The sequence below is a fragment of the Erithacus rubecula genome, assembly GCF_903797595.1.
Source record: "Erithacus rubecula genome assembly, chromosome: 3".
NCBI classification, from domain to species: domain Eukaryota; kingdom Metazoa; phylum Chordata; class Aves; order Passeriformes; family Muscicapidae; genus Erithacus; species Erithacus rubecula.
In genome coordinates, this window is record NC_136689.1 from 77,800,906 (window position 1) to 77,818,719 (window position 17,814).

Consider the following 17,814-nt stretch of genomic DNA (forward strand, 5'->3'; position numbering starts at 1 on the left):
CAGGACTTCAGATAACATTTCATTTTAAATGAACGTTATTTAGAAACAGTTAGGTAAAGACACAAGAAGTTTTCTTTGGGGTTTTGTTTAGTTTTTGTTCTTTACTGTCAGGAGAGACATTAGTGACTGTGTTATGGTTGAGCTTACATTCTGTAGCCCAGATGTGTAAATCTGATACACTCTAGAGCCCAGCACATTGCCGGCTTTGGCAGGAGAAGAAAAAGTTGAATCAGAGGGCTGCTGAGAGAGGCAGAGCCTCTCCTCTAAACTCAGGGCTAATATCAAGCACAGTGTTAATATCTAGCACAGCAGCACTCAGGTGCCATTGTCCACACTGGCCATAGAAAACTAGTTTGGTATGGTAGTGCCAGGGAAATAGGTGAGTTCCAGTTGCTAAATCCTCACTAGCAAAGCAAAGACTGAACGAGCCTGGGGACTGAATTGTGTTTTCACCTACAGTGACTCTCTTCAGTGGAAATTGACTGCCTGTGCTTAAATTAGTGTAAGAAATGCGAGACTGTATGTGTTTTGTTTCTGAAGAAAACTAATACATGGAGTGGGAGAATGAATAATCTGCTGGCTGCCCTTGGTGAGGGGGATGAGATGCAGTGATGGGGGAGGGAGGAGCTGTGAAGGATGTGGAGCCACTTCTAGTGAAGTGGACAAGAGACATCTCAAATCCTTTAAGTATTTTGCTTATCTTTAGCAAAAGCATCCTGAGATGCTTGTGATGGTACAGATAGTATTGAATTCATACTCTTGTTTTATGTGTACTGTCTTGGGACTATAATAGGTGTTTAATGCAGCTCTGCCTGTCTCCCTTTTTCTACTTGTCTAGAATATCCTTGGTGTTTAAGAACAACCCTTATGTCAGCTTCTTTATTAAAGAATGTGCTGAGGAAATTATGCTAATTGAGCTGGAGTGTAATTATGGGCTAGGAAGATTATTTCACAGTCAGAATCGAATTGTTGTAGATAAATGTGCATTAACTTAATAGTGTGTAGCTAATTAGTTTTGCTATTTACTCATAAATATTTTTTAAAAAAGATATAATCAGTTATACAAAAGCTTGAGAAATGGATATATTGCAAGGCCAATGGGGAGCATATTCTGAATCTCTCTTTAATTATTGTTTTGCTGGAATTTTTTCTTAGCTTTCCTATTCTGAACTTGCAATGGACAAAAGTAGCTAATTAACAAACTTTATTTCTACAAAAATATATATTATGCAAGTAAAACATTTGGTTGCCAGTTTGACAGTTTGTAATTCATACTAAAGCAGTTACACCATCAAAGTCTCTTGCACTCTCCACAAAAGTTAAATTGTTTTGGATCTCATTGTGTAGCAAATCAAGATAGAGATGGTTTATATGTATCTGACTTTAATTTTTGTGTTTGTCAACCAGCTGGCATTAGCCTTTGGCATGGCTTAAGGAAGGAAGGTACTTTCATGCTCAGGTACATCCACTAAACACCTCTTAGAGTGCTGCACTATGTAGTGATGGTACAGTACTGAAAACCAAAGAATGTAGAATTACTACATCTAAAAGACTGAAAGCCTTGAGGTGTTTGCCAACAAACATGAAGTTTTATATGTTCCAAAAATACCCATAATAGCTGTATGTCTCAGGTATTCACAAGTGTGAAAGGAAGGCTACAGAACATTCTCCTTAATGTACATTAGTATCAGTTTCTGGGAGATTATAATACAGTAATTTGATTTGTGCATATTAATTCATATATAGAAATTTTTCTAAGCCACCTCTGAGCATGATATGCCTTCCATTGACTTCAGAGTGAAAGCGACTCCAGTATAAATTACAGTAGTGATTAAAAAGTGCAATCTCAAACTGAAGTCTGGTGTGCTCTGAACTTCATGTGCAGGGTTGCCTACAGGGCTTTACTGCATGATCATCTTTTTTATGCTGAAATGAAAAACCATAGAAGAGGGACATATTTTTATGAAACAGAGAAAAATAATTTCAATAGCCTATATAGTGATTTCTCCCCTAATAAATAAATAACACCAGATATAATATCCTCTATTGCAGAATAGTTCCATGGCTTTTCCACAGTGAGTTTTAATGAAATTGGATATCAGTTTCATTTTTATCAAGTTGTATCAAGAACACTAGCTCCTATGTGAATTTGTATTTGCCATTAGAAGAAAACTTATTAACAGCAAGTATTGACACAAACCTAAAAAGTCTCAGACTTTTCCAACTTCCAGACTCCCTTGTGCAAACAAAACAGCTGAAAATCTGTGAACTTTATCATGTTTGAAATTGTCTTTGGAATTTGCAATAAGAATTTGGAATATGAATTTCAAAATCATACATATTTTGCCTAACATGATCAAAAGTGAAAAATAAGGATGTGTAAAAAATGCATTTTTTTCTCTTTGGAGGATTTTATAGCTGCAGTTGATGCTATCAGTTGAGTACACAGAGGAGAGTTTCAAAGTTTGAGGGAGTGGTGTTGTCCTTTCAGTTCCAATAAGGAAATATGGAGAGAAAGATTACCAAAGTCTGAAAAGAAATCAGCTCTGAGGTGCTGGGAAAATATATTGTAGTGTGTCGCTCACCAACTAAATTCTTGGATCAGTGAAAGTCATTGGCACTGGAATTTAGTATATCAGATGAAAAATCCACCCAGAACATGTTGCATGGAAATAAGTTCCATACAAGTAACAACTAAGTAAAACACGAGTAACTCATTCTTTTTCTGTCAATAGCTGTACTTCCACTGGCTGAGGAAAGATCTTTGATAGATTGAGGCACATATTTTCCTTTAATATATTCAAGTTTCAAAGGCCTCTTTAAGATATTGATTCTGATTTTCAAATGACAGATCCTTGGCAGTGTATCTGTCATCCATTAATAAGGGAAATTGCCCTGAGTCAGTACCATGATTATTGTCTCCAGTGGATTTATTAGATACATGCAGTGTTTCACAGTTCAGCTGGAAACGTTTCTGTAGAAGTGCTGTACAGCACATTCTGCAGCCTCATTGTTTTACTCAAGAATAGAAAAGTAACTTCCCCATTGTATCCTGACAGAATGGCAATTAAGGGAGGAGCTAGTTTTCCCCATTCTAAGGAGGTTTTACTGTGAGCTGGATTTTACTTGGGTAAAACTATCAAATATACATGTGAGATGTTTAATTTAGATTCGTTTAAAAGATACAGCTTACTTCTGCTCTAAACTCTGAATATCGTCCATGCAATTTTTTTTTTCTGATTCAGCTTTTGCATAATTTTAGTAAGAAACTTCCTGGTTTCAGCTGGGATTCACTGTTTTGTGTTGATACGTCAGTTCAGGGTTGTGGATTTCTTTGGTTTTGACAAGCACTTGGTAGTACTTTAACCACTGACAAACTCATCATTCTTCTGGCTTTCAAAGCACTGTGAAGACTCTCTTGGTTATACTGTGGCCCAAACAGGGATCAGAGACATTACCATGCTAGATAGCCAGCTAGAAGTCATCCTTTCTCCATTTACTTCCCCCTTTTAGTGCTGAAGTGATGCCTTTTTTTCTTAGTATTCAAAAAAGGGGGACATGTATTGTTGGTTGATGCCTTGAGTAGAATAGGATGAAAATACCCAGTTAGAAACAGAATACCAGTAACAAAAAAGGTCTTATTCTGAAAGAATGTGTGACAAATATTTTTAAATTATTATTATTTATAAACTGAAACTGTTGTTAGTTCATATCAACATAATCAGAGATTGATTTAAGTTCAAGCCAGTTGATGGCTACAAGAAGCCATCTTTAGCTTAAGCAATAAATGTGGCAGCATCTGTGCCAGATAGCAAGAGGGTCAGAGCAGTCAAAGGTTGGCTTTGGTAGCCCAGAAGGTCTCTTCTTGCCCTGCACTCCCCTGAAGTGCTGTCCAGATTCTCTGCATTTTTTATGTACTTGAAAACCTTTTGCAGTCAGCTAACAGTGAATCAGTCTCTCTGGGTTCCGGGAGTTCAAAACCAGGACTGAGGATTTAACAGCAGCCCTTTTAACTTCTGGCAGATTTTTTTTCCCTCTATCAGAGAGTCATGTAAGCACTATCTCTCTTTTCCTATGCTTGGCATGAAGATGATGGTATCTATGTACTGCATTAGGAGAGCTCCCTAAAATTTCTACAAAGCTTAGAAGAAGATGAAAAACATGTGATAGGAAGTCTTTGAGTATCACTACTTGTTGCTGTTGGATATTTTTTCTTCAACCCAACAGCTTTTATTTGAGTAATTTTTTAACAATTTAACTCTCCTGTTACTGACTCTATGAACTTTCTGTCTCATGATTGTCAAGTGTGTCTTGCATTATTGCATTGTTTTGATGGTTGTACATTGAGGTACATCAAGCTAGCATGCAGGAGATCAGTTTTTCCTTGCTTAATGAAAACTGAAGTAAAGGCAGCACAGGAAAGCCATTAGCCTGTATTTCCCTTTGACAAGATCAATTTCAAGTGCATTTATAGTATTGTACAGCTTGCAACTTTAGTGAACAGAATTAGTTCCTCAATTTTTCCAAAAGACTGAATAGGAGTCTAGTTGTAAGAGAAGAAAGTGAGTGCTCTTTGTTGTTTGTCTTATTTAAAATTCAATATGAGAAATTTATGTAAGCTTTTTTCTTGACTTTCCAGAGTTGGTGTTTTGACAAATTCTGGACTTGCCAATTTGTATTTTTTTAATCAATATCTTGAGTCACTGTTAAGTTTTACTGTTTAATGTTCATTATTAAACATTAAATGAATGCTTATTATGAAGAGTTTGCTATGTTCAGGAAGACAGAGGGTGCTGGAAAGTGTTGCATAGATAAGAATAATGCCTGTTATGGATGTGTGGGGATGAGAGTGGTATGGATTTCCTCTGTGTAGCAAGAAAAGAAGGCAATAGTGCACTCAGTGGAGTAATCATTAAGGACTGAGATAACTCAAGATATTTAGGATTGAGACTTTCTGTTAGTTTAGGTTAACACCTTTTCCTGTCATCCCACATCAACTGTAAAAAGTATTTCTGCAGCTTGTGCTTTGTTGGAATTTCGTATTTTCTGCTGTTTGCACAGATAGAAAACACCTAATTTCTGGTGTTGGTGATCACTGCTTTCCTGTGGCAGTCTCCAGGTTACCCAGGCAGTGATAAGTCCAAGCTTTACATTTGAGAACATGAGTGAAACATCCAATCTCGTTGTTTCTTGATTTGCCTAAACCTCAAGAAGCTTGACTTTGTCACCCCTGCTGGAAAAGGGTAGAAGCAGTTTTCCTGTCACTGCTGTTGAACTTGAAATCTGGAGGCAGAAGCTTGATCAGGCAAAGAGAGCAGGGAGAGACAAGCCATGTGTTGTCATGTCCCTTATTGTGAAACTTGTTCTGCTTAATAGCACAACATTGGAAAGCTTTGACTGGAGAGAGGTGGAATGCCTCAAAACCTTTTGGGAACTTTTTGTGGTTCTGGTTATTTCAAAATACATTGTGGATGCTTTGAGCCTTTCAGGGTATACTGCGTGTAGCTTCTTCTTCTCCTGCAGATGAGTGTGGTTTAAATCATTAACATTGGTGCTGTTAGGCTGATGATAAAGTGCTCCTGCTGCTTTTTTTTTTTTTTTTTTTTTTTTTTTTTTTTTTGTAGCTTCAATGTTTAGGTGTTATCATACATGTAGGGAAATTAAATGTCTTTCTCTATAAAATGCTTCTTCCATTTTCCTAGGGAATACTTTCCCATATGGCCGTATAGGAACAGAGTCTCAAAAGCTTTTTTTTTTTTTTTTCTCCTGTTGGAGAAATATAGAAAGGTTTAGGTGCCTCTGAGTGGGAAGAGCAGTTCTAGAAAAGGAGACAACTTTGATTTATGGGTCTCTGGAGGTGGAAAACCTCTCAAACCTCAGAGAAAGGCATTAAAGTAAATAATTCTGTCTGACAATGTAAATCAATGACAGAGTCAAGGCTGGAATCCCTTAGGTCTGTTTACTGTTCTGATCTCCTGCCTATGTTTCCACCTTTCTGATCTACGAGGAAAACATATCTGCATCTGTAACAGCAGTGCTGCCAGTGAATAACATTTCACAATCTCCTGAAATCTGCCCTGTGACGTGTGAACCTGTGTAGATGGAGGGAGGCCAAGTGTAAGCTGGTCTCTCAGGGAAGCGTTAACTTGGCATATTTTCACAGCTGCAATGTATTTAAGCTACTGTAAGACCTTTTGTAGTAGGAGGTCAGAAAAATGTTATGCATCACAGGGAAAAAGAAGATAAATTAGGCAGCTTAAAGACATCTTGGTAGCTTTTGCTAATTTGCCTCTTACTTGCTTTTGCGATGGCAGTCCCTGTATATGCAAATACCTGCAGAGGAACAGATAAAACAAGTTTTTCGAGACTTTCAGCTCAACAGCCCCAGAAGACAAATATCACTTTCTAACTAAAACAAACAAACTAAACAAAGAAATACGAATGGCAAAGTTAAGAGGTAGTCTAAAGTACTGAAGTCCCTGCTCCAAACACACAGTCTAGAGGAAAGATAACATTGTACCAGGTACTGTGGTTGTAGTTACCTCACAGTCAACGGCTTTGTTTTGTTTTATTTTGTTTTGGTTTGGTTTTTTTAAAAGAGGCAGCCTTTTTCATAAGAATAAGAAATGCAAACTCCCTCATAGGGTGTGAGAGAATTAATATATAGCGCAGTACCAATATAGAGTGAAAAAGGTTCATAAAAGTTCTTAAAAAGCATTTCATTAAAAATGCATTTGTAGATGAAATAAGGGTAACTTTAAGTAGATAATACTTATACCTCTGAATATAATCATGTTGTGTTGAAGACAGTAACCTGGAGCTGTAAATAGTAAAGTGTTATTTGTTAATCTTTACGCAGCTGAATCATCTTTTAAATCTTTTCCTCTTAAATTAAATGTTCACAAAATCTAAAGATGTTTCAGATCCAGGCCATTTTTGTTACATTGAAGTAGTTTTCGTCTTGCCTCTTCACATGCTCACCTCTTAGGGCTTTTTTATATTGTAAAATCTAAATAACAGAAGAGTGATGCCTTATCAGAGAAAATTTAAAGGATACAAAGGCAGAACTGTGGGAAGGTATATTTGCCATTGTACAAGTCAGTTGTAGCCCTTTGCTGTATTCAGGATGTAATTTTTTGAAGTACTGGATTAACCCTGAGACCTCAGGTTTATGGTTGTGTTAAAGACCTGGGACATGCTGAGCACTTCCATCGCAGAGCTGGACAAGAATCCTGTGCATCTGGTAAATCACATCCTTCTCTGCAGCTCATTAGCAGACAGAAATACATTGTGAAAACCACATCGTGCTGAATCTGTGTAAGCACTGCCTCATGGCTGTTTCAGTTTAGGCCACATGAAAACATAAACCAAAGAAAATGTCGTAACCCAAGAGCAGCATCCAAGTTTTTGGCAGGAGTGCCGCTGTTTTACATGCAGTCATATTAAATTTGGAAAGCTCTAACAAGAGCATCTCTTCATAAAGTGTAAAGAACGCTCTTAGAGGAAGAAAAAAATGATGAAGGCTTGCAAGATTCCAGAGTCACAGGTTTGGTGAGATGTTCACATTTAGTCTGTATGATGATGGATTACATGTGATCAGCCTTAGTGAGCACCTCACACAGGCTACAGTTTTCAGGTTGGAATAAACAATAACATATTTCTTTGTTTCATAAGAACTTAACATATTTATTCATAGAAGATACATCTTCAGTGCCTTTTCTCTGTCCTTCTGGTGCTTCCAAATTTAGACTAAACTATGTCAGATTATTTTGTTCATTACTTTTCCAGTAAGGTTTGACTTACCTAATTTGAAAGGACAAAAAGAGAAGTGCAGGGAGCTGTCTGCTGATAAGGGTTCATTTCTGTCCTAAGGGGTTTGCATTCGGCCTAACCAGGTTATTACTATATCTTGTTTTTAGTTATGTGTTGTTTGTGTCACCATGGGTCTGAGGGTGATGATCAGTTGCTTTTTATTGTACACTCCTTTAACCAAGTTTGACTGGAGAAGAGAGTGTGCTGAAGGGTTTTGAGGGTTTTCAAAGGTGAGAAGAACAGAGATTGATATATCTATTTTATCTTCTAAAATTGTGTGCTGAAGTTACCCGGTATTCCTATGTTCCATTTTCCAAGCAAATAGAGTAGTTCTGCCTCCTCTTAAACTAGCAGATCATTCAGAGGGGCTGGCAATCTCTGCATATGTGTGTATGCATATACATGGAGATTTGTGCTTGAAAAAGAGAAAGTACTTCAAGGAAGCATTTCAAATTTAACTCACAATAAATTAAGTGTTAGAAAGCTGTGTTCTCTTGTGTTTGACCAACTGTCAGAGAACCACAGAAATAAAATAAGAAAATGAGCTGTTAGATGGCTTCTTCTTCCTTGTATCACATTCATTTTCTTTGGATTATGTTTAAGTAGTCTTGATTTCTTTTTCTAGCTGGATTTAGTATCTTATCTTTGCTTTTTTTAAATGTACCAAGAAAAGTCCTCAGAGAAAGATTCTTGTAGTATTGGTATATTGCCTTCCAAATATTTTAATAAGAGTTAATTTCTCCCTTTAAACATAGGAGCTAGTTCTTTGATCTTCTGTTGGCTTTTGATTAGTTCTCTTTGTGTTTGATCCTGAGCTACATGTAGTTTGTTTTCTTTTAGTACTACCAGAAAACCATTTTCACAGCTCTCCTTTCTGAAACAAGGGAAAAGAGATTTTCAGACCTTATCTATTGAATTGAGAGAAGAAGCAAACAGAAGGGTCTATGTCTATAGGCATAAATTCAGCAGAAAGTCTTTTAGAGTGGAACTAGCAATGTTACAATATATATGAGGTAAAAATTGAGGAAATACCCTTAGCTTGGGTTGAATTGCCTTTGCCTTTGTGTACCACTTCATATGTGAAAACCTTTCCTTCACCCGTTTAAGACTGTTTCACATGCATATTAAGATAGCCAGGAACACACAGACGAGTTTGGTTTAAACAGTCTTGTAATAAAAAATTGTGCATTCTGTTTCTTTGATAAATGCTCGGTGGTAGTTCAGTCTTTGTCAAGCATATGGTTCTCTATAGCAGGCGCCTTCACAGCATTGCCTTTGGGGAATGCTGCAGAGACAGGAATAGCTCTGGGTGTCAGTGCTTGCCTGTGCCAACTGCCTGATCAGATGTGAATGTTCTGCTCTAATAATGTAAATCAGAAATAAGAACCCAAGCTCTCGTGAGATTCACTGTGACCAATGGCTGGAGAGTAGACAGAACCATCACACCTGCTCATCCAATGCTTTGTAGAAGCAATCAATATCCTTAGTTACCAGCTGGAGACCTGTTTGTTTTTTGGTTTTTTTTTTAAACTCATTTAGTAGCCTTTTTAAAATCAGTGCAGATATATACGTAACAGGATTTTTAGTTTTGCTTTTCTGTGTACCATTAGGATTTTCAGTTAGCTGAAGTAGAAAATTCTGGCATAATTAAAGCAAATATTCAGATGGAGTACATCCTCTGTGTTCAGCAGCTTCTCTAAGTGAACCCACAGAGCCAATACTGTATTACAAATAGTCTCTTTTAAGTTTGCACCTCTTTTACACTCTGGCACGTGTATGTGATATGGCAGCAGGAGCAGGACCTGTTTTCAGTGCATTATTGCAGTACCCAAGTCAGCCTGGATTTCTAGGTGCTGGCGCTTCTATGTCAGAGTTGTCGTCTCTAGTAGAACTCCTTGTTGATTGTCTTCAGTTGTTCCTAATAAGATACAGCCTTTTGTGATTGCTCTAGGCATTTATATTGCCAGTTTACATAGAGCTTAGTGATCCCCTTTGGGTTGGGTCCTCTTCCACTCCCGGAGCACTAGTCTGGTGTAATCCATGGAACATGTGCCTTAGTCACCACTTCAAGCTAAAACCTTCTTCAGGATTCAAAATTAGATCAACCCTGCAATTCTAGAGCACAGTTTCTATCAAAGAAAGAAGGTTGGAACACCTTGGTGTGTTCCAGTCAGTCTCCTCAGACAAGGATGCTTCCTAGAAAAGAATGCACTTTTACAACCTGCCAAAATATTTGGAGTTCACAGCAAATGCTGCTTTCCAGACAGACTGTGAAGTTCTTGCACAGCTGGGATTCTCTTGTGAAAAAACTCACACTGTCACCAGAAGCCTTTGTCTGACCTAAATGGATTAGTGTTCTTATTCCAAGGAAATGATAAGCAAGTGGCAGATTAGCAAAAAATCTTGCATGTACAGCTACTACCTTACTCTTAATTTTTGGATCATCCACACAGATACTTTGTTAGCAAAGTGCCACACACCTCCTCAGATTTACTCCAGCCTTCCAGCTTGTTTCACCATCTGTGTGGATTGCCTCACTCAGATTTTGTAAGCATGGTGATATTTTAATAAGGGACACAGGTTTACATAGTGTTTGTTTTGATGGTTCCCTGTGATTTCAAATGTGCTTACTTCTACTTTACAATTTTACTAAATGTGAGTTTTGTCAATTTGCATGTGGCACAATATAAGATGTTGCACAGAAGTCAAGGTAGATTGGATTTTCATTAACTTTCTACTTTCCTTTAATCTTATCTCTGTTGAGTACTGACCCTACTGCTTTTTGTTGGTAGGGAGTAAGAGATCACTTAATTCTAGGTTTCTTCTACTAGTTGTTACTTTTTGTGTGGCTCTCTATTTAAATACATATTTTTGTCATTTAGGCATGTATTCTTGGAGGCACGGCCTGGATGTTCCCCCACACCTGTGCAATTGTTCCACATACATTTTGTTCCTGATGACTTCATTAAGTAGCCTTTCTAACTTTTCATAATTGAGCTAAATTTTAAAAAATCCATATTTAAATTTTTAAAATAAATGTTTATAGAGCTGCAGACTTGCTGTTCTCAAAACAAAAAATCCTTTCTCATTCTCACTTTTTTCTACCTATAAAACACTTACATAAAAAAAATTAAAAATTTAAACCTCTAGAAACTATTCTTTCTTGCCCTGAAGGCTGCTAAAATTATCACAATTATTCAGGCAGCCTTAACTGTTGACACAAGTTTTTGTTTGTTTTGTGTAGATACTGTATTTCATTTAGAAACTACTAAAAATACAGTCATCTTAGAGACCATCTGCTTAAAATGATGGTGCATACTAGGGCTAAATTTTTAAACTTTTTTTTCCTGCTTTGTTCGTTATCTCTCAAAAACTGATTACATAACAGACTCGGTGTTCAGTGCTACGGGTTTCTTTTCTGAATTGATTTTCTACTTACATGCAATGTGCACACATCTATTTGCAGCAAGTATTCATACATCTCCTGTATGCTTTTTTGGGAAATCAGAGGGTAAAAGTCGAGAGAGCCTTGTTTTCGTGCTTAATTACCATGTAAAGACTGCAGGTTCCTCAGAACAATTAATTGTTCCTTTGATGAAGGGACCATTTTCCTTTTGCCTCCTCATTGCCTGTTCTGTTCTGGATTCCAGGACATGAGGAAGAAAAACCTGAGCTGATGGTTAGATCCCATAATATACTACTGCACATAATAGGCCTTTTGTTTACTTGGGGTTTGGTTGATTTGTTTCTTGACTGGATTAAGTAATACACGTGTTGAGAAAGAGGAAATTTCCTTTTGGAGAAAAATTGTCAGTAGAAGTTCCCACACTTTGACAAGTAATTATTTGCTGTAAAACAACTAATGCCAAATGCTCCCTGTTGTTCTCCTGTCATTTCTTCTGGTATTTTGTATGAACTCCAAAATACCCACACCTGCACTTGGCATCTAGGATTGAAAGTGAGAATAAATTAGAAGCAGAAGTAGGATAATTAATTTGCTGTCAGTAAAGTTATTGGATTTTGCTTTCATTTCTTATTTTTATGTAAACAAAAAATCTGGAAGATGTCTTTGGTTTGTTTAGGGCCATTTCTATAAAACACAGCTCTAATAGTTTTGAAGAACCTGTTAGGAAGTGTTAACATTCTTAATTGAAAGAGAGCAGATGTAAGAGGAAGCTACCCTATCAGATAACATTGTTTCTATGATCTCTAGCAATTTCAACATAAAAAAGGTGAACTTAACCAGTGAATCTTTTCCTTTTCACCTGTTCCAGGGTCATGGTAAGCTGGAAATGTCATGTTCACAATCTTCAGCTGCTGAAGTTTGTAGTCTGCCCTGATACCTTTTGCAATGTATTCTGACTTTTCAAAATATCAATTAAATGTTAAAATCTTTTTGAACCTATGCAGATGTCTCTTGCAGAGATTTCCAAAAGTCTGTAACATCCAAAAATTCATTGGCATAGTCCGTATGTGATTTATTACTACATCTTTATGGTTTCTTTGTATTAAATGTTTAACGTGAATTCTAATATTCATAAGTTAATTTACATTTTGTCAGAAGAGAAATAACCAAATGAAATTATGAGTGGTTTTTTAACATCTCATGTTCATATTCTGAATCTTTTTAAAGATGCAACTGTAATGACAACTCTCAATCTGGTAAACGTCATATATGAGAAGAGAACAGACAATCTCTCTGTTCTGTAGCAATTCATTTTTACTGTAAAATGAGTCTTCCTTCCCTGAAATGTCATGGAGAATTGTTGTATTTAAAGTGTGCTTGGGACAGATTGGAGAGTCGCTGTGAATTCCCCTAGTGACGTATACTTGGCCTCACTGCAGAAAAATCCCTGTATTTTAGGAAGGAGACTGGTGATCAGGATTATTTTATCCAAATTTTATAGCTGGACTCTGCAACAGGTCTACCAGGTTTTTTGTTTTTTTTGTCAGTGAGGTCTCAGATGATCATGGTAACTGCAACGGAGAACTCTTTTGCAAGTTACCTCTTTTTCCTCATTTCCCTCTTCTAGCATGAACATGTGCCAGTAGATGGAAGATGATCAAAATATTTATATGGCACATAAAATAAGCTTTTGGGGAAGAGTCCTGTGATAGCTAATTATATCATGTAGAGAGGCTGCCTGTATCTCTGGTTTTAGGAACATGAAGTCCAAAGCAACTTCCATGAATGATTTTACCTGTAAATCCAGAGTGGAAAAATTCATCTGAAGTGACAGATTGATTTTAAGTTCAGGTCTGGAAGCTGAATAATATGTACTGGGATTTGTCCAGCATACTTAGATTAGGTCCTTTTATAGGATGCTGATGGTGTTTCATATTTTGTAGGATTAAAGTAAAGTGCAAAGACTTGAGTGCTCAAGTAGGGCCAGAAATGTGTAAGAGTTTTACATTGACTGTATCCAGAAAAAAACCCAAACAAAAGGCAAAATTGGTTATTACTTTCTATATAAGATAATGATTGGTATTGCATAGAGATAACAGTAGGTAAAAAGGACTATTTTACAAATTAGCATTTCATAGCAAACCATTTGTGGTGATATGAGCATGTATTTTCTTTCTTATATTAAGATTTCATATAGCCTTTTCATTTAGGAAACTTTATCAGTCAGAGAGCTGATTCCACAAAGTTATTTCTTTTAGTTATACTTTGTGTAAGTCTTTTTCCAGAGAAGTACAGTTTAAAATGAAAAATAACTTCCTATTGGATTTAATGTTTGCTTTGATAATAATGGGGAAAAATATCTTATTTAGACATTTCTGTCTTCTTTGATGACCTAACTGTTGGCACATTTATTCACTAATAGCAGACTTTTTGATTAATCTTTTGTATTTGCTTTTGGACAGAGAGTTCGGATGGCGGGATCCAGAGCTTCCAGAAGTTATACAGATGTTACAGCATCAATTTCCCTCAGTACAGTCGAATGCTGCAGCCTACTTACAACACCTCTGTTTTGGAGACAATAAAATAAAAGCAGAGGTAAGATTTATAAACTCTTTTTCCAGCAGTGCTGTTGTCTGCTATTTATCATCAACAATTATTTATGTGTGCTTGAAAAAACTTGAAAGAGACATCATGGATATATGCCTGGACCCATTTTTCTAAAGCTGTCACTTACGTAATTTGTTACAGTTACAAAATGTAAAAACTGCATAAAATACTGTTGTAACTCATAATTTCATTTTCTTTGGAATAGTTTGATTGATTGCATACCATTTAAACACTCTGTCACAGTTGTTCTGTAATCAGCTAATGGTGTAGTCTTGATCTCACTGAAACATATGGGCATTTCCTTAGGGTTCTCCAAGAGGCATCTAGACACTAAATACAAACACAGAATATGAAAATTAAGTGGAAAAGTTCTAAATCAAAGCATCCTTTAATGGATAACTGTGTAAATAGGTTTAATTTCACTGGGTTTGCAGCTTGAATGGTGCTCATTGGTCTATGATCTTGAAATTCAGTGCAGATTGTATCTAAAATGTAATTCAGACATCAATATAGAACTTGCTCTGTACCTGTAGCTGACAGGTACGTCTTTCTTGTTTGTTCCCTGTGGTTAATAGGACCAGCACAGCTTTTGGCACAAGTTAAACAGAAGGAAGGCAGCTCTAAGGGATCTGACAAACACACAGCAGTCAATTAAAGTTGAATGAGTGAAGCTGTTACCAGCCCCAGCTGTTTCCCCTGGCCCTCTCGGAGACACTGCTAATCAGGGGCATGTGGTGTGCACATAAATCTGTGCCTGTACTGGCACCTTTTAGCCTGGCATGTAAAGGTAAACTGAGATCAAGATCTGCTATTGCCTATTTGTCAGAACTGTGCAATGATGCTGGCTTGCCAGTGCTTCATCTTCTTCACCCTCAGCACAAACCATTTTGTGGATCTATCCCACTACTGCCTTTCCTTCCAGGCTTCTTGATGCTCAGGAAATTCTTTAGTGAGTAAGCATATAGTCTGCTGGCATTGGCAGAGCTGCAGTGATTGCATACATCAGCTCAAACATCTTAGAAATAGTAATTATAAAAAATGCTTACATGAATGTTAAAGTGAAGAATGTTTGTGGACTGGAGAACTCTGGTACAGGTATCACTGAATATTTAAACTGGGTGCTCTCTCTGCACTCGACTCTCATCCTTATTCAGAAATTAGTTTTTCAGTAAAAGAATTGATAAATCTCTGAGAAAGGCACTTAAATTATGCAATTTACTCATTGCACAATCACTGCTGCATCCTGGTAGCCACAGATTGAGATGTCTCAAGTAGCTCTCTCATTTGAGTGAGTAAGATGGTTTCATTTCTGTTGCTAACCATTTAGGAAAAAAAGGTGTCTGCTCATTGTTGATCTCACCCATCCCAGCAGCCTTTGGACATCACACTTTGTAAGCTTCAGGCTCATGAGCTGGAAGGGTGAAGGTAGGTAAATAAAACAGCAGAGCACTATGCAGTGTTTTGAGCTTCTTCTGTGAGAAAGGATAACAGATAAAACAAGGAATCCCCCACTTCATTTGATACTATTCAGGACTTTTATATACCCCTCATTGTGTAATACATAAACTGCTATGGAAACAAACCAAAATACGTTTTTTAAAACAGTTCATCCAAGAATATGCTTTCAAACTTCTGGTACTTTGGATTTTTGTAAGATGACAAGATAATGGGACATACTATGTATTTTCCTAATGCTTTGTGGAGCTTTTCAGCCTAAAGCACTCAACATTATCAAACTATCTTATCTCTGTATCTATCTATGTACCAACCTCTTTCATTTAATAGGACCTGTTGTGTTTCAGTCATGCCTCAGCAGAGCACTTGAAACGGTTCCTCTGTTTGCTTGTTGGGATCAGGGTCTACCCAAATGGCTCAGTAGTGTGCCTAGGGACTGCTCAACCTTCCACTGACTCACAGTTTCCCAAGAACCTTTTGTGTGAGAGTTCAAAATCCTGTAGGAGATATCCTGAAGGATATCACAACAGATATCTCAGATTCTTGCTAGGTATACACCTAGCCAGAGGAACTTGAGCATCCTGTTAAACCTGCCTTGGACAATGCCCATGATAACTGTTAAGATGTATCTGAATTATGAGTTGAACTAACAACTAAATAATAGAAACTGATACCGAAATTGTCTTTTCTGCGAAGTATTGGTGTTGTGTGTTGTGGCCAGTTCTCTGTTTGAGAATGACCACATTTAATATCTAATTCCTTCTTCATGATAGTAGCATTCCAGTCCTACTGCACATGGTTAAAGGGAATTCTGCAAACTCTGACACAAGGAAGAAACACCAAGATACAGGATATTTTCCTTACAATCTCTTATTGAGATTACTGAGCAAAAAACAACTCCAAAAAATTCTTTTTAAACAGAGAAAAATGCTCTTTGGTGAAATACCTAGCTTTAATATAGCAAAGGACTTGGGCTAAATATAAAAAACTGTCTTGGTGGTCTTTCAAATCCTAGAAAAAGGACAAGCAGGTATGTGTAAGTAAAGAATACTGCTGCTATTTTGTGTGTGTAACAGGCACTGAGGAAAAAGCAAATGGAATTCACACTTTAATGTATACTTGAACATGCATGCACAGAAAGAATAATATTATACCACAATTCATATTTACCTGGTTGTGTTGAATTTGAAATGTAATGCAGTTGTTAAAGTTTCAAATCTGGAGTTACCTGACTGGGAAAAAATTATCTTACCTTTGTCACTATTGAGCATGGAATTCTCACACTGCAATTAATGGCTATTTTATCCAGAGTTTCTGAAAATAACTTCTGAAATACTTTTTAAATTTTTTTTTAAGTGTGATTTATACTGTATCACCTACCCAAAATTATTAATGATCTGTCCTTTGAACTTGATCATTCTTTCAGTCTTCCTGTTTTGGTTTTGTATAGTGGCAGACTTGTCCTACTCTCATAAATTAGTAGGATATGTATAAAATTTCTCCTCATGTACTTGGCAGGACAAAGGTTTATCTTATATTTCTTTTGTGGATGAGTGTCATCTAAAATTTAGACAGAAGTAGAAAATAGCAACTGTGACTATATGCATTTCTGAGATTCCTAGCATCTTTTATGGTTTTACCATTATGATTTTATCTTCTAAAATTTTTCAATTTCTGTGGCTGAAGTCTGGAACACTACCCCTTGCTTCCTCTGAAACCCCCCCTCAAGAAAAGGAAGATGAAATGCTTTCCAGAGAACAAGTGAGAAAAAGATGCTCGTTCAAAAACTGTTGAATGCATGGCTAGGGATACTAGAGCTATTTTTCCCTTCATGACCACGTTCTTTATGTTAGATGTTGTTTCTAGAGTCCATTGATCACAGGTGTGCTTATGAATTTGGTGATGTCACTGGAAATGTGCTTTTACTGCTGCATCAGTGTAAATGTCCTGCTCAGTCTTACATAGCAATGAAGTCTGCAAATCCCCTTCTCTATCTTAAAGTACTTCAAACAAAGTTGGTAACTGTTTATATGAAGCTGTCCCAGGCTAGATGCTAAGGTTATGAGAGGTAATTTTCTTTCTCACAGAACAAACCCGGCTTCTGTAGTGAATTATGTTTTATATATCTGAAAGAATTTGTATTTTTCCCCTTCAGGCCCTGATCACAGCAGAACATCAGTAGGTAAATGCAATAATAAATATTGGCCATTGATAAAGATGGTGGTGTTAACTCTTGCAGGTGCTGCCACTTCTGTGCAGCTCAAAACCATTCAGTACAAGTCTTTATTTCAAAGTACAACTGGAACTGCTGCTCTAATCTGAAAGTTCTTCACAAATGCTAGTCCTGAGTCTCTTTCAGTCTTGCTGACTGTAATATAGGTGCTGTACATGCTCTCAGTGGTGCTTCTTATTCTCTACCTTTATTCCCTGTGCTGTGGTGCAGAAGAGTTTAGATTGGAGTTGAAGAAATTGGATTATATTTGCTAATTTTTGATAGTTAGATTTTTCATCTCCTTTTGAATAGTGACCAATCG

The 17,814-nt window shown here is 36.9% G+C and overlaps 1 protein-coding gene across 7 annotated transcripts in view; it reads left to right on the forward strand.

Annotated features, from left to right (window-relative positions):
* The window catches only part of CTNND2 (catenin delta 2), a 626,420-nt gene that overhangs the window by 452,605 nt on the left and 156,001 nt on the right, over positions 1-17,814 (forward strand). For all 7 annotated transcript variants that reach the window (XM_079301143.1, XM_079301147.1, XM_079301144.1 and 4 more), the window contains one exon: positions 13,681-13,813. In XM_079301143.1, coding sequence (XP_079157269.1) covers positions 13,681-13,813 — 133 coding nt within the window. The remainder of the gene's footprint in view (positions 1-13,680; positions 13,814-17,814) is intronic.